Source organism: Bos grunniens, chromosome 8, assembly GCF_055505025.1.
Source record: "Bos grunniens cultivar Pamir isolate PY7600 chromosome 8, Bosgru_T2T1.0, whole genome shotgun sequence".
NCBI classification, from domain to species: Eukaryota; Metazoa; Chordata; class Mammalia; order Artiodactyla; family Bovidae; genus Bos; species Bos grunniens.
Genome location: NC_141172.1, coordinates 108,284,997 through 108,302,714, shown reverse-complemented (window position 1 = coordinate 108,302,714; position 17,718 = coordinate 108,284,997). Strand labels below are relative to the sequence as shown.

Below are 17,718 nucleotides of genomic sequence, written 5' to 3'. Positions count from 1 at the left end.
GACAGCTTTGGTAATGGAACCCCGATTCCAAATCCAGTGCTCACAGCAGCTTCTGTAACTTATTAATTCTACTTTTCCCACCCAACCCCCCCACCAGGCCTCAGTCTACCCATCTGATAAATGAGAGGACATGTTTTTGTTTTTAATATTTGCATTTATTTAAATCTTTCTCCAAGAAACTCTTTGATCAAACAAAATTGTACCTTGGAGCCACTGTGTACCACAGATAAAAGCCAAGCCGTAGAGCACTGGGTTTGAAAACCACTGGTTTCCATGAACTCCAAGCCCTGCTCCAGCTCTGGGAGCACAGAAAGCATCCAGGATTCTATTCTTTCGGGGTCACCCAGTGGAGCTGCGATGCGTTAGGAACCTGCACCCATTAGTCCATTTAAAATCCTGGGAATCTATGAAAGAGGAGAGCTTCATGAAGGAAATGTGTTATGACGAGTATTTGGCCTCAAAAAAAAAAAAAAAGAAGCATTTGATAAAATGCTTTTGCGAAGAGATTCTACTGATTGCTAAAAAGCAGAGGTGGGTGTCGGCTGTGTGCACATGTAGTAGGGATGCCTAGCCTAGCATCCTTTCTCCCAAGAAGCGAAGCCGCGTAGGATGGGTGGGCGGGTAGGCGGGGGGAGGAAATGCAGAAAGCGGAGACGCTGCAGAGTAAGCTGAAAAGGCCGCAGAAATGATTGCCGTGTCACAGTTTGTCTCCACAAAAGCACATTTTCCCCCAGATATCCTGCACTTATCCATTTTGAAATGTTTGTGCCTATGAAGACAAACCCATCCATCCACACGTATATGTGGCTTGTACCTGTGTATTTTCCTCCTTTCCTTTGCAACCCATAACCTTAATGACTCAGGACCAGGTCATTTGGAGGGATTAATGTCTGGTCAAAGGTCAAAGCCATTGATTCCTTCATGGCTGGAGTGTTAGTGGACAAATAGGACCTAGTTTATACACTTAAATAGGGGTCTGTGCCTCCTTTGGGCTTCTCTGGTGGCTCAGTGGTAAAGAATCCTCCTGCCAATGCAGAAGACTCAGGTTCGATCCCTGGAAAATTGTCTGGAAGAGGAAATGGCTACCCATTCCAGCGTACTTGCCTGGAAAATCCCATGGACAGAGAAGCTTAGAGGGATCTAGTCCATGGGGTCGCAAAAAGTCAGACATGACCTAACGACTAAACTGCAACGCCTCTTTTATTGGGAGTTTTAGTCAAGAAATTAAATCATTTTCACTTAAAAAAATGTTTTTATTGAAGTATAGTTGATTTACAATGTTGCATTAATTTCAGGTATACAAAGTGAATCAGCTATACATGTACATATATCCCCTTTGTAGATTCTTTTCCCACGTAGGCCATTACAGAGGACTGAGTAGGGTTCCCCTGCTGTTTATATTTAGCAGGCTCTTAGCCATCTGTTTTGTGAACAGCTGTGTGGAGGTGTCAGTCCCTGTCTCCCAGTTGGCTGCCATGCCTCTTCTCCCCTGGTAACCATAAGCTTGTTTAGATGTTCCTACCTGACCCGAATTCTGGTTCGTTGAAAGGACCGTTATCCCCAAGGTCAACAGAGCCCTTTACAAGATAAGCTGCGTTGAGGGGAGAGCTGGACTGGTTAAAGCATCAGAGTCATCAGGGCCAGTCCCCTGCCTCCAGCCGGCTCACTGAATATATCTGTCCATGCAGTCATCCTTCCCATCTTACACAACCGTCCACTCAGCACTTTCTGGATTTTGAAAACGAGGCAGATGCCGTCCTATGTCACTCTCTGAAGATTTGGATTAGATGCTATTATTGACAGATGGGAAAACTGAGGCGTTGAATAACAATTGTATAACAATCATGGTTATACAGCCATCCACAGTTTAAGAATCAGCTTGAACTCCTGCGTGTCTGATTGTCTGTAATGAGGTGCTGAGGACTCCTGTTTTTAGCACCTTGATATAAAATATATTAAAAATACATAGTTTTGGCTCCCAGTTCTCTGATCCTGTTTATGTGTTGAGAGTAAGTAAATATGCTAAGAGTACATGATTTGGAGCCATCCAGAGTTCTGATTCTTCCATTTGCTGGCTGTGTGACCTTGGCGAGTTAATTAACACCTCTGTGTCCCAGTTTCTGTAGAAGGAGGGCACTAAAGCAGCCATCTCGTACGTTTGCTATAAAAATCAGTTATGTGTGTTAAGTGTTGAAGACTGAGCTTCATGCTTATTGAAAGCTCTGAAGGCTTTTTTTTAATGAATGCCTAATATACCCGAAATTTCCTTGTAGCTTGTTTTTTTTTTTTTTTTTTTGATTATGTAGCAGGTGGGATCTTAGTTCCCCTGCCAGCGTGCGAACTCATGTCCCCTGTGTTGAAGCGTGGAGTCCTAAGCACGAGACCGCCAGGGAAGTTCTTTGCGTAGGGCTTATAACATAAAGTGAAAGTATTAAGGTTCAGATATAGATAGATATGATTAATAGATAGATATTCTGACTAGTTAGGCTTTTTTTTTTTTCCTGCAAATGGTTAACCCCTTAATTCATTAATATTCCCAATACCTGGGGGTGGGTGAGGGTAAATATTAGATCAGAAAACAACAGCTCATGTTTTAATCCTTCCTCTTGTTACCCGTGGACTATTCTACCTTCCAAAAATCATTTTCCCACTTGAGGCTTCAGTGTTTCCAAATGTAGAACAAGAAATCTGACCCAGATCATTCCTAAGGCTGTGTCACACTGTGGCTCATGCTGATACACTGAGCACCCCAAACTGAGGCAGAGGCCCTAGAGACCCAAGCGTGTGTCCCCATCTCTTAGGCTGGAGTTTCCCAAACTGTGACTTGAGGAGAGGTGGTCCACACACACAGCTTCCAGTGAGCACGGGACTCACAGACAGGCGGGGATCCGTGTCAGTTCCCCGTCCCTCTGCAGATTACATCACAGAATGTTTTGGTTGCTGCTGATATCCTTCCACACTGTCTCTTGCTACTTCCCTAAATTTCAGATTGAGACCAGGCATGGGTTTCAGTCATCCAGCAGGCCACAGTATTTGGCTGGAATTCGTTCATATCGTTTTCATCATATTTATTTTTACAGCCTTATTTCTACAGCTCCCATCCTACCAAATGCATGTTATAGTGATTTTCTTTGTCGATTGGGTGAAAATGTGGTTTAATTACTTCAAAGAAAATATTAAGTAAGATATAAGTACAAGTGATACGTGATCACTGTTATAAAGCTGGCATTCAAATGATAGAAGTTTGGGCAGCCTTGTCTGAAGTAAGGATGCGGGATGCAGTGAAGTACTGGTAAAAGACCCATCGTTGAAAGTGCAGTGGCCTCTTCACTACCTGCCAGGAGCAGAGCAGGCTGGTACCATGTTTATAGTCCACCAAGGAGTTGGCTTTAGTGCGGGCCTGTTTACTGGTGGGTAGGGCTGAGCATTTGAGGCAGCCTCCAATGGGGAATGTCGTGCTCAGCCCGTCTCCTTCGCCTTTGTCTCTTGCTAGATGAGTTTAAATCGTTCATGAAGCGTCTCCCTAGCAACCACTTCCTGACCATCGGGAGCATCCACCAGCACTGGGGCAACGACTGGGACCTGCAGAACCGATACAAGCTCCTGCAGAGCGCCATGGAGGCCCAGAGGCAGAAGATCCAGCGCACGGCTCGAAAGCTTTTCGGCCTCAGTGTCCGCTGCCGCCACAACCCCAACCACCAGCTGCCCCGAGAGAGGTGAGTGCTGGCCCTCCCACCGCCCCTGCAGGCTCAGAGCCAGAAAAGAGGCGGGCGCAGTGTAGAGGACGCACTTGGAACCCACGGCCTTGCAGGGTCCAGAACCGCGGTTTCTCGGGCTTCTCCCCTACTGGCTCTGGAAGCCCTGGGTTTCTTAGCTTTTCTGGAAAATGCCCTGAACTTTCAGCATATGTGTTGTCTGATCCATCTCACTGAGGAAGGAAATTAACAATAGCCCTGATCACTATGTGACATTATACTGGTTGCTTAAATGTATTATCTAATTTTAAAATTACTTGGCAAAGCTGTTTTTAGCATCCTCATCTTAGTAGTGAAGAAACTAGGTTAGTGAATGAATCAAACAACTTACTGATTGAGGGCCTTTGATTAGGGCCTGGAGTACAGTGAAGCAAAGGAGGCGCCTACCCTGAGAACTTTAAGGGAGCACTCCCTCCCCAGTCACGCAGAGGCAGGGTCCTCACTGATAGGGAGTGCCCTCAAATGCCCACCTGCCTTGCTGGCCTCAGCACCACACCAGCCCTGCTCTCCACATACCAGATATTCTGGTGGATGATGGAGAAGATGGGGGTGAGCAAGACTCACAGGGCTCATGCCCTCCTAGCACCTAGGATCTATCTACTCTCTTGGGAGGATTCAAATTCAGAATTCAAATCCAAGTCTCTCAGACTCTGCTCTCCCAGGGCATTTATGAGCTACATCAGGGGGTTTTCTGTTTTGGTGTCTCCAGGGTTTTCATGCAGGCATCATGGGAGAGCAAGAAGGCAGGCTTGGGGGTCTGTCCACCCTGCTCCTGCCAGAGCAATGATGCATTCATCTGTTTCATATTTGGGGGTTCCATGTTCAGCTTTGGTCAGTGAAAATGGGTCCTCCCTCTAAAAGACTGACGCTTGGTCACCTTCACTTAACAGTCTATGCCAGTGTGCATGCGTACATGCTCAGTCGCGTCCGACTCTTTGGATACCAGTCTCTTTGTACACTCTCCCGGGCTCATCTCTCTTCTCCCATTCCCCCCAGCTTAGATCCCTTTGCTTTGCATCTAGCTTGTGATCCTGATTTTACGAAACAAATGGAATTTCAGCCAGCAGCGGCTGACTTGTTGAAGTGCTGCAGAAGGAGGGACTGGGAAAGAGGTCCCTTGTCATCTGCGACAGAGGCCCAAACTGCCACTGTGCGTGAAGATGTGGAGTGGATTCTGTTCAGACCCACCGGGCATCTGTGACCTGCATCAGGCACTGGGGGAGATTCAGAAACGAACACAGTAACAGTGTCATGAAAGAGATCTCCTAGTGGAGGAGTGAGGAGGGGGTTCTGTTGGCCATCAGCAAGTGCTCCCCACGGGTATTAACTTGCTAGGAACACCGTAGCAAAGTGCCATGGACAGAGTGGTTTAAACAGCAGAAGTGCATTTTCTCCCAGTTCTGGTGGCCAGAAGCCTGAGATTGGCGTGCGTGGTTTCTCCCGAGGCTCCTCCCCTTGGCTCATAGCTGGGTGTCTTCGCCCTGTGTCTTCACGGGGTTTTCTCTCTCTGGGTGTCTGTGTCTTAACCCTCCTTTCTTATCAGGACACCAGCCCTGTTGGCTTAGGGCTCATCTCAGTGACTTCATTTTAACTTAATTACCTCTTTAACGATCTTATCTCCAGAATCGCATTCAGAGATACTGGGGTGAGGACTTGAACGTATGGATTTGCGGTGATATAATTGAGCCTAGACCCAGCAAGAGGTGGCTTTTAACCAGATCCCTAAGTGATGGAATGGTGCATCCCCAGGTGGACCACACTGGCTGCCCATCAGGGCAAAAGAGTAACGTTTAACGGTTACCAGACTTTAAACAGATGTAGGTGTCAGTTTGGCTGGTTGTCAATCTAGAGGATGAAGTGGTAAGTCTGGAAGCCCAAAGATGTGGGGAAGACACATGATTAAAGGTGAGCAGAGTGTCCGGGTCACAGGGTGTAGAGCACAGCAGGCACACGGGGTCCAGGGAAGACTCGGGTCAGCAGGGAGTGTCCAGAGGAGAGAGGACTGGGCAGGCCTTAGAGGGGAGGGAAGAGGGGCAGAATCGGGGGCCTGGATGAGATCACACCCTACCCTTGGCAAGCTCTGTGACCTTGAGCAGGTCGCTTCTCTGCTCTGAATGTGGATGTCCATATGTATAACGTGCTCTTCTCCCCAAGACGACAGGCATAGACAGCTAGAAGTGTCCTCTCACCAGTGGGACCTGCAAAGAAAGAACTCGCCGTGTTGCCATCTCTCCTCCTGAACCAGAACCTCCCTCCTCCCCACATCTGGAGAGGACCTCTGGGTTCCATGTTGGCAAGTCCCTCGGTTCTGTTCACATGGCGCGTTTTGGACTCTGGATACCGGAGAGCAGGGACACACACGTGTGCACTGTGCCGACTCGTCCGACGCCCTCCCAGGAGAGCTGGGCCTCCTTGCTGGCAGCAGGCCGCTTCCTGCCGTGCTAACCGGAGGCTTTCATGAGCAGGCAGGGCACCTCCCCGCCACGCAGCCGTGTCACGCAGAGGTGCTGACACTGGGAACCCTGGGCCACCTGAGCCGATCAAGCTGGAATTGGCTAATGAGCCACTTGCTCTGCTGTGATTTGTCTGTGTTCTGGGCTCCACGGGCGCTGAGTCCACAAGCTAATGCTCTCCCTAGAAGGGTGGGTGGCGGTGTTGAGGCGGGGGTGGAGTGGGGAGAGGGAAAGAGCACAGACTGGGTCCAAACCCTGACCCCCTTCACTAGCCACAAGGCTTTATAAGTAACTCCCTGCAGCTAATTTGGAACAGCAGGTAATTCCACTAGCCTTCAGGTTAAGTATGAGGATTAAGATTTTAAAATTCAAAATGCCTGTCTCAGTTAATAGAGAGGTGTCACTTAGTACAGGTTCCCCCCACTATCTGAAAGTAGAGTGTTTCCATGAAACCTTCCATAAGCTCAAATGGCATAAAGCAAAGACGCAGTTACCTTTATTCAAGAAAGCTAAAATCTTGGGGTTTCTTTTGGTTAGGTCTTTTGTAGGTCTTTATTATTAATAAAAAGTGAAGTGGCATAAAGCAAACTTTCGAAAAGCAGGGGATACCTGTATATGGATTCTAAAGGCCAGACGTGGTTCTGAGCATCTCCTGTGAATTAACTCCCGTTCCCCTCACTGCAATGCTGTGAACTAGGTCCTCTTACTATTTCTGTTCTACAGATAAGGGAACCGAGGCACACACACAGTGTAACACCCAAGGGCAATAAATGTAATTTTATTGTTACTCCAAAGAGGTGTTTGCCTCGAAAATTTAGTGAGAAGTCAAATCTAGATAACTGGAGCTTGGTTTCAAGGCATGTTGGAACCTTAATACTGGACCAGAAGGATTTTGGTTATCAATTGTTGCCAGGAGTATTCTGGTTATCAGCTGCTGCCAAACAAGTCACTCAAGACTTCTTGGTTCAAAGCAACACTTGCTATAAACTCTCAGGATTCTGTGGACTGACTGGGTGCAGCTGGGGCTCCCTCAGGTTGGCTGGGGCTGGGGTCACCAGGGGGCCTGACTGGACTGGACATCCATGATGGCTCACTCCCAGAGGTGGCTGGTGATGCTGGCCCTCCCGTGCCTGCTTCACGCGGCCTGGGCTTCTTGAAACGTGGCAGTCTCCTGAGACCAAAAGGAAATCTTAAGTCTTCTTACAGCTTAGCTTTTGAAGTCAGAGAATATCCCTTCTACCATATTCTCTCGGCCAAAAGCCCATCGGAGATTCAAGGGTGTGGATATTGGGAGGTGTGGGGTGGGGGTGGGGTTGCAGAGGGAATCCTTTTTGGAGATTAAGTACCACAGGATAAATGGAGTACAGTTGGAGCTAGAGGTGGCTATTCTGTATATAGGGCAAATAAGATGAATGATAATAATAATAAAAATCACAAAACAATAACAGACACCTATTAGTATGGATGTGAGAGTTGGACTGTGAAGAAGGCTGAGCGCCAAAGAATTGATGCTTTTGAACTGTGGTGTTGGAGAAGACTCTTGAGAGTCCCTTGGACTGCAAGGAGATCCAACCAGTCCATTCTGAAGGAGATCAGCCCTGGGATTTCTTTGGAAGGAATGATGCTAAAGCTGAAACTCCAGTACTTTGGCCACCTCATGCAAAGAGTTGACTCATTGGAAAAGACACTGATGCTGGGAGGGATTGGGGGCAGGAGGAGATGGGGACGACAGAGGATGAGATGGCTGGATGGCATCACTGACTTGATGGACGTGAGTCTGAGTGAACTCCGGGAGTTGGTGATGGACAGGGAGGCCTGGCGTGCTGCAATTCATGGGGTCGCAAAGAGTCGGACACGACTGAGTGAATGATCTGATCTGATCTGATTGAACATCTATTATAACAAGCAGTACAGCTCACTAAAAACTCTAGAGTCAGATTGCCTGGGTTCGAATCCCAGCTTTATCACCTTCTCAGTTTATAACCGTGAGGAAGTTAGCACCACCTTTGAGCCTCAGTTTTCTCTAAAATGAAGCGAACAGCAGTGCCAATACACAGGGCTGTCTTGAGGGTTAAACGCTTGAACCCACTTAAATGTTTAGAACAGGGCCTAACACATGGAAAAACCTTAATACATGTTGTTCGGGCACCAAGTTGTGTCCGACTCTGCAACCCCATGGACTGCAGCACACCAGGCTTCCTTGTCCTTCACTGTCTCCCAGAGTTTGCTCAAATTCAAGTCCTTTGAGTCAGTGATACCATCCAACCATCTCGTCCTCTGTCACCCCCTTTTCCTTCTGCCCTCAATCTTTCCCAGCATCAGGGGCTTTTCCAATGAGTTGGCTGTTCGCATCAGGTGGCCTGTTTTTACCAGGCGCTGATTTTTGCATATAAATTGCTTAGTCCACAGTAGCAGCCAGTGAGTCTGAGTGTTGATGATAATGATGACATATATTTTTTTTCCATCTAATCCTCACACAATCTCTATGAAGCTGATGCAATTGGATTTGTTTTGTAGATGAGGAAACTGACGAGGCAGAGATGGAATTGACTTGTCCGAGGTCACAGGGCAGATAAGTGGTAGGATTGGAATGGCCTTGCTGACCCCATGGGTGGGGCTGGTGGTCAGGAGGCTGGTGCAGGCTCCAGGCACTGAACAGAAGCAGGAGAGATGGCTCTGCCTGCTTGGGGCACTTTGGTGTGAGTGTATGATGATGTTAAAGGCAGGGTTGGCTCATCAAGGTCATGGAGATGGTGGTAGACCAGGAAGAGAGATTCAGGAAATGGCCCCAGTCCTGGAACCCTGAATCAGCTCTGGAGGCCAGGCAGACAGGGCAGACACATCTCTAAGTAGAGAGAGGAGGTCAGGTTCAGGACAGGTCAGTGCAGCCAGTGTTTCCAGAGAACTCAGCCTGGGTGAGCTCTAAGATAAACAGGACACGCCCCTCCCCCAGGATCAGTGCCAATCCAGTTGAGGGCCACAGGACTAATTCCAGACCACACCTCCAACAGGGAATTCGGCTCCTCACCAAGTACCTGTAGGGTTCCCAGCGCGTATTAGGTGACGTGGTGGGTCCCAGGGATAGTGTGTGAATTTCTTTCCGCCTGTGCAGGACCTCGCCTACAGTCAGACCACAGTACTGCATCTGGGCATGGCTAAGAAAGGCAGGACCCACGCAGAGGTCCCTGTGGATTGTCTCACTACCAGGAGATCCTTATGTTGTGCAGTTAAAAGGGGGAACAGACTGGGAAGTGCGCTTTGAGTTTGGTCACTACTATAGCTAGACTTTTTGAACCTTGGTTTTCTCCTCTGTAAAACAGACATAATCATTTCCTCCTCCTGCTTCTAAGGGCTTTATCTGGCTCACCTGAGATGGTATGTCTGGCAGCACTTTGTAAAATCTGAGTACTCTATGAGAGGGGGCTCTGGAAGCAGGGTGAACTTGAAATTAAATTCATCAGGAAGAGAATGGGACTGAGTTTAGGTTCAAGGCAACACTTTCAGGGGGCTTCCCTGATAGCTCCCTTGGTAAAGAACCCACCTGCAATGCTGCTGCTACTGCTGCTAAGTCGCTTCAGTCATGTCCGACTCTATGCGACCCCATAGACGGCAGCCCACCAGGCTCCCCCATCCTTGGGATTCTCTAGGCAAGAACACTGGAGTGGGTTGCCATTTCCTTCTCCAATGTGTGAAAGTGAAGTCACTCAGTCGTGTCCGACTCTTAGCGACCCCATGGACTGCAGCTCACCAGGCTCCTCTGTCCGTGGGATCTTCCAGGCAAGAGTACTGGAGTGGGGTGCCATTGCTTCGGGTTACAACCTGCAATGCAGGAGACCCCAGTTCAATTCCTGGGTCAGGAAGGTCCGCTGGAGAAGGGATAGGCTACCCACTTCAGTATTCTCAGGGTTCCCTTGTGGCTCAGCTGGTAAAGAATCCACCTACAGTGTGGGAGACCTGGGTTCAATCCCTGGGTTGGGAAGATCCCCTGGAGAAGGGAAAAGCTACCCACTCCAGTTTTCTGCCCTGGAGAATTCCATGGACTGTATAATCCATGAGGTTGCAAAGAGTCGGACATGACTGAGCAACTTTCAGTTTCACCACCTTTAGGCATTTCCACTGTCCTGCACACTTCCACCTCATTTAATCATCATGACAACTCACCTGGCAGTGTCAAGTCATCCCATTTTATGAATGGAGAATGTTAAGACGTAGAGATGTTAATTGACTTGCTTCATAATTTCTATGAACAAGTGAGAGGCAGGATCCAAACCCAGACAGAGTCCTTTCGTCTAACATCTGTGCCATTCTGTCTGCTCCCGAGACAAGATGATCCCCTGCCTGCACTGCTAACTGCGGAGTGGTGGAAAACACCTCTCATTGCAGAGGAGGGAGGGAAGCAGGGAGGGAGGGAGAATGGAAAAGAGAGGGGGAGGAAGGAAAGAAAGAGGAAGGGAGAGAAAAAAGGAAAGCATAAACTCAACTTGAGCAATGAATTCTGCTGGTTTCTGTGCAACTCCATAATTACTGACTCCCCGATCTCCTGCCTTATGCCAGACACTGGGAGGCACTTAAAGGTCATTGCTAAGGGGTCTTTGTCTTTTTAGCATCGTTATCTAGCCTCAGGATGTGCTTTTGAAAAGGACACTTGTTTGAACCAGAAGACCTGAGTTCGTATCCTGGCCTGGGCCCTGTGTGAGCCTGTAAGTCCAGCATATATTCAGACTGAGCACACTGAGTGCAAAAAAAAACAGCCTTGCAGGGATGGAGACAGCCTGAATAAAGAACAGTTTATACCTCACCTTTACCCAGAACAGCTCTTTATCCGTTTTCTTTATGGGAATTCTCATTAAAACTCATTTGGGAAAATAAGGCGATTTTTTATTTTTGCTAAAACAATGTGCAAACAGCTGGGGCTCTCTGAGGCCCTTCCCAACTCCTAGGAGAAATATCACTCCCACGGAATGAGAGAGTAACTGTTCAACTCCAAAATATTGATAGAAGAACAGTAATTGAATCTGTGAGCCCTACTGCTTTCTGATGACGCTAATTGGTCACGTCTCATGAGAAGCCTACAGTTCAAACCAAGATCTTCTTTTGCCTCAAATGACAATAGCCTTTTGGCGGAGTCTCCCCAGATCTACTCAGATCACTTTCCAATCTTTATTCCAGGAGGTAGTCAGAATTGTTACTTAAGAAAATTTGATCTTGCCACATCCCTGCTTAGAATCTGTGGTGACCACTCCCTGCTCTTACGCGCAGACTCTGAAGATGACCTGCGAGTCTGCCATGGTCTGGCCCTGCGGCCTCTTGCTCCGTGTTTCACACCCTTTCCTGGTTCACTCAGCTAAGCCCTGGCTGTGCACCCTCTCCCACCTCAGAGGCTTCACACAGGCTGTTCCCTCTGCCTGAAAGGTGCCTTCTTTCTTCCTGACCTGCAGTGGTAGCTATGCACCCCGCAGATCTCAGCTCAAAAGCCTGTGTTCTGTGCTCTGAAAGCCTGTATTGGGGCCTGCCTTAGATGCTTCTCTAGCAGTCTGATTTCCCAAACGAAGCCCCAGGCTCACTTTACCACTATATTTTTTTTTATCCATTTATTAACACCTGTCTCTCCTGTAAGGCCGGCAGCTCCATGTATGCATCTGGACCCAGGTTTTTAATCACTTTAGCAGCGTACTTTGGAGAAGGAAATGGCAGCCCACTCTAGTGTTCTTGCCTGGAGAACCCCAGGGATGGAGGAGCCTGGTGGACTGCCGTCTATGGGGTCGCACAGAGTCAGACACGACTGACGCGACTTAGCAGCAGCAGCAGCAGCAGCAGCGTACCTTCCTAGCACAGTAATTGACACACAGGAGCTATTCAAAAAACTGTGCTCAGTGAATAGACAAATTATTTTTTACTTGGAACAGGGTCCCCAAAACATGTCAACACAGTACTTTGCAGTTGTATCCCACTGCCATATAAATGGGTTTCCCAGGTGGCACTGGTGATGAAGAATCCACCTGCCAATGCAAGAGACACAGGTTTGATCCCTGGGTGGGGAAGATTCCCTGGAGGAGGAAACAGCAGCCCACTCCAGTATTCTTGTCTAGAGAATCCCATGGACAGAGGAACCTGGCGGGCGACACTCCATAGGGTGGCAAAGAGTTGAACATGACTGAAGCGACTTAGCACAGAAGCACGCCATATAAATACATCTACGGATTTTTCACACATTACATTGTATGTGGTTAGATTGTCTTCATCATTCATAAGAAAGAAACTAAGGCCAAAGGGAATGAAGTGACTTGTCCAAAATCATTCTGGGAATGTGTGAACAGAGCATGATGAAAATTCAGGACCACAGACCGTGATAGTCCAGGCAGGAAAATGGAAACTACAAATGAAGATCAGATCAGATCAGTCACTCAGTCGTGTCCGACTCTTTGTGACCCCATGAATCGCAGCACGCATGACGATTGTCTTTAATTGACCTGTATCCAAATTTTGCAAGTATCTGTTGTTAAGTCCCTTACTTTGGGAAATTCACCCTAGTGAGAGAAAAAAAAAAGGGGTGGGGGGACAAAAAAAATACTTCCCAGAGTTTGTTAACTTCAGTCAGATGGAGAGAAATTCCTAGCACTGACTAGAGCAGTGCGATCAGGACAGGGTGTCCTGATTTTTGTGGAGGTTACGGTACAGTAAGACAGAGGAGATTCACGAACTTGAACTTGAGGGCAGGCAGTATAATTATTGGCATTTTACAGTGACTGCTGGTCCTTGGTTTATTTTTACTTTTCTCATACTCACGTGGCCTTGACCCAGCAGTCCGGGCTCTCGCCAAGCACAATGTAATTACGCATTGTTGAGATGAAAATCTCTTGGGGGCATCCACCTCAGGCTTCAGTCCCGAGGCCATAGCTTCTGAGCCCATGTCAGCTTTTAACAAACTTTCTCCTCCATGCAGTGTTTAATTGGTGTCTATGGAAAGATTGCAGCTACCGAGATAATCGTTCTCTCTGTTATGGGACCCTCAGTATCCACGCTGATTTTGCTTCTTCTCTCTGAACCTATACTTACTTGCCTCTGGATTTAATCTCATAGACTCCTGCTGGGGGGCAGAGGGATGTGACTTCTTGTCTTTTATTGAGCTGAAGTCAGTGGCAGTCTATTAGACTGACAGTCCCTGCTCTCCCAGTTATTAGATTATGTGACTTCAGAAAATCTCTGAACCTACCTGAGCCCTATGTTTCCTCATCTGTATGATCAAGATGATAAGAAAAGCTGCCCTGTGGAGTTGATGTCTCAGTCAATTTATATGATATATGTGAAAACTCTTCATAAAGAAATACACAGATACGATGTTAATATAATCAAGAGCGCAGTCATAGTAGATGCTAGATTTTTGATGAAGACACCACTTCTGCTTCTAAGAAACAGATCTTTCCATTAGAGAAAATAAGCCATGAGCCCAGCAAAATGTAATAATGCAGTAGAGAGTGCAGTAGAGACTTAGACAGTGCAGTCTGACAGGCCAAGTGTGGACTGACACTTACTGCCAATGGAACCTTGGTACAGCATTAAGCTGACCGAGCTTCATTTTTCCCGTTGATACGGTAGAGATAAAAATAATACCTACCAGTAGAAAATCAGTAAAAGAACATATATGCCGCTTTTAGCACGTAGTAAGAAGTCAAGCACCAGCCTCCTTAGCAGACAAATTTAGAAACTAATAATTTCTCAGTTAATAGAAAGTTAGGTTAAAATAAGGAATCCTATAATGCTGCGCATATATAAATACAAATTATTTTAACTTAAGATATATATATATGTTTCTCGGCTTGTCTTTTGAAGTAGCGCCAGAATCTTCTCTGAGGGAGTCTGTATGCCCCGTTTGGCGTTTGCCTGGCTTTCTTGCATAAACCACACTACCATTTGTATAGTGTTTCCAACTTTGGTTTATTGAAAGTGAAGCAGTAGTTTAAAGACTCTTAAAAAGCAATCTAAATGTTTGTAGAATTTTATGAGCCCTCCCAACCTTTTTCAGGTACTTCTCCTTTATTTAATTTGATGGCAGTTCTTTCATCAACTGGTCTTTATAGAATTTTCCCACAGAATCCAAATGCGTTCCCACAGAAAAAGACAGCTCACATTTCATTGATTTATTTGACTTTTAATTCCATGATCTCATAGTAGCAAGTACAACTGGCATAAGCAAGCTTGGGAATAAACAAAACCAACTCTCGGTGAGAGTGCTTGTTCCTTGGAGGAACCAGAAGCACGTGGGCTTTCTAGGAGCGTAACTGACCTGCCACGAGCATTCCGTGTGCCTGGAGCATCAACCGGATGCTGGCCGGGTGGAAAAAAGCATGTCAGTCATGTGCCAAGTCAGTTGTAGGCAGGTCAGTTACAGGAGCGTGTCCCGAGAGGGGAGCTCTTACTCCTCCTAACCCGTCACTGTAACAATAAATAATGATAATAATAGTTCACATGGAATCACTGCTTATTATTATGCACCAGGCACAGCTTTAAACGCCTTACATAATGTACTCATGAATCCACACAACAATCCTGTAAAATAGATTCTGTGATGCTTCCCCTTGTGTAAACATAGAATTTGAATGGCAGTAAAGCAAAGAAGGGAGAGAGATGTATTTCTGTCAGGAAGACTCAAAGAATCCCCTTTTCTCTTTGCCCAGGTTATTCTGTTCATCCTTTAAACTTCAGATCAGACCACTAGTCCTAAGCGGTGCTTGTCCTGATGCTGGACCGAGCCGCACTTTCAGCAGTATGCCTTTGCTGCGTGCTGCGTGCAATGTTTTTCCACCACGTGGCTCATTTGCAGGGGTCTGTTTAATCCCAGACTTCCCCTACTTGAGCACAACCTCTGTGAGGGCGGGGATTCTTTTTTTTTTTTTTTTTTAATTTAATTTGATTTATGTATTTATCTTTGGCTGGCCTGGGTCTTCACCGTTGCATGAGCTTCTCTCTAGTTGCGGTGAGTGGGGGTTCTTTTTTGTGGTGCCCAGGCTTCTCTTGCTGTGGAGCAGAGGCTCTGGGGCTCACGGGCTTCAGTAGTTGCAGCTCCTGGGCTCTGGAGCACAGGCTCAGTCATTGACCTGCACAGGCTTAGTTGCCCCAAGGCACATAGGATCTTCCCAGACAAGGGATCGGACCCGTGTCTCCTGCAATGGCAGGCGGATTCTTACTCCCTGAGCCACCAGGGAAGGAAGGCGAGGATTCTACTCTTATTGTTCACCAGTGTGTCCCCCCAGTGACAGGTAGGTGGCACGTAATGACACAGCGTTTACTGACCTGAAGTGAGGGACCATTTGAGGTGGAAGGTGAAGGATGATGATGCTTTGAACTTGGGGTGGAAAGATGGTTGTTTAAGAAAACAGCATATACTTATGAAGAATTGAATGTGACACTGATTTCACCCAGACATGGGAAATAAGAAATCAGAGAAGGCACATAAATCAAGATTGAGTACATGGGATCTGGAAGCAGCCAGTGTGGTGTAGAATCACAGTGAGTTGTGAGCTCAGAGCTTCTGGCCCTAAGTGTCCTCATCAGTAAAATGACAATAATAACAGTGCTTTCTCCCCAGAGTTATTGTGAGGATCACCCAAGACAGACATGCAGCGTTCTTCAGTTCAGTTTACTCAGTCGTGTCCGACTCTGCAACCCCATGGACTGCAGCACGCCAGGCCTCGCTGTCCAACGCCAACTCAGGGAATTTACCCAAACTCAGGCCCATTGTTTCCACTGTTTCCCCATCTAGCTGCCATGAAGTGATGGGACCAGATACCATGATCTTCGTTTTCTGAATGTTGAGTTTTAAGCCAACTTTTTCACTCTCCTCTTTCACTTTCATCAACAGGCTTTTGAGTTCCTCTTCACTTTCTGCCATAAGGGTGGTGTCATCTGCATATCTGAGGTTATTGATGTTTCTCCTGGCAATCTTGATTCCAGCTTGTGCTTCTTCCAGCCCAGCATTTCTCATGATGTACTCTGCATATAAGTTAAATAAGCAGGGTGACAATATACAGCCTTGACGTACTCCTTTTCCTATTTGGAACCAGTCTGTTGTTCCATGTCCAGTTCTAACTGTTGCTTCCTGACCTGCATATAGGTTTCTCAAGAGGCAGGTCAGGTGGTCTGGTATTCCCATCTTTTTCAGAATTTTCCACAGTTTCTTGTGATTCACACAGTCAAAGGCTTTGGCATAGTCAATAAAGCAGAAATAGAAGTTTTTCTGGAACTCTCTTGCTTTATTGATGATCCAGCAGATGTTGGCAATTTGATCTCTGGTTCTTCTGCCTTTTCTAAAACCAGCTTGAACATCTGGAAGTTTACGGTTCATGTACTGCTGAAGCCTGGCTTGGAGAATTTTGAGCATTACTTTACTAGCATGAACTCCGGGAGTTGGTGATGGACAGGGAGTCCTGGTGTGCTGTGATTCATGGGCTCGAAAGAGTCAGACACGACTGAGTGACTTAACTGAACTGATGCCCATTGAGTCCGTGATGCCATCCAACCATCTCATCCTCTGTCGTCCCCTTCTCCTCCCACCCTCAATCTTTCCCAGCATCAGAGTCTTTTCCAATGAGTCAGTTTTTTGCATCAGGTGACCCAAGTATTGGAGTTTCAGCTTCAGTATCAGTCCTTCTAATGAATATTCAGGACTGATTTCCCTCAGGATGGACTGGTTGGATCTCCTTGCAGTCCAAGGAGCTCTCAAGAGTCTTCTCCAACACCACGGTTCAAAAGCATCAATTCTTCAGCACTCAACTTTCTTTATAGTCCAACTCTCACATCCATACATGACTACCGGAAAAACCATAGCCTTGACTAGATGGACCTTTGTTGACAAAGTAACGTCTCTACTTTTTAATATGCTGTCTAGGTTGGTCATAACTTTCCTTCCAAGGAGCAAGTGTCTTTTAATTTCATGGCTGCAGTCACCATCTGCAGTGATTTTGGAGCCCCCCAAAATAAAGTCTGTCACTGTTTCCACTGTTTCCCCATCTATTTCCCATGAAGTGATGGGACCAGATGCCATGATCTTCGTTTTCTGAATATTGAGCTTTAAGCCAATTTTTTCACTCTCCTGTTTTCACTTTCATCAAGAGGCTCTTTAGTACTTCTTCAGTTTTTGCCTTAAGGGTGGGTCATCTGCACATCTGAGGTTATTGGTATTTCTCCTGGCAGTCTTGATTCCAGCTTGTGCTTCATCCAGCCCAGTGTTTCTCATGATGTACTCTGCATATAAGTTAAATAAGCATGGTGACAATATTCAGCTTTGACGTTCTCGTTTCCTGATTTGGAACCAGTCTGTTGTTCCATGTCCAGTTCTAACTGTTGCTTCCAGACCTGCATACAGATTTCTCAAGAGGCAGATCAGGTGGTCTGGTATTCCCATCTCTTTCAGAATTCTCCACAGTTTAGGGTGATCCACACATTCAAAGGCTTTGGCATAGTCAATAAAGCAGAAATAGATGCTTTTCTGGAACTCTCTTGCTTTATTGATG

General features: G+C 46.7%; 1 protein-coding gene across 6 annotated transcripts in view; it reads left to right on the top strand.

The window, feature by feature from the left end:
* Positions 1 to 17,718, top strand: part of BRINP1 (BMP/retinoic acid inducible neural specific 1) — a 197,073-nt gene that overhangs the window by 163,377 nt on the left and 15,978 nt on the right. For 5 of the 6 annotated variants that reach the window (XM_086414610.1, XM_086414609.1, XM_086414611.1 and 2 more), the window contains one exon: positions 3,494 to 3,716. In XM_086414610.1, the coding sequence (XP_086270736.1) occupies positions 3,494 to 3,716 (223 nt within the window). Of the gene's footprint in view, positions 1 to 3,493; positions 3,717 to 5,909; positions 7,003 to 17,718 lie in introns of those variants that run through there. The other variant, XM_086414614.1, reaches the window with a different exon arrangement.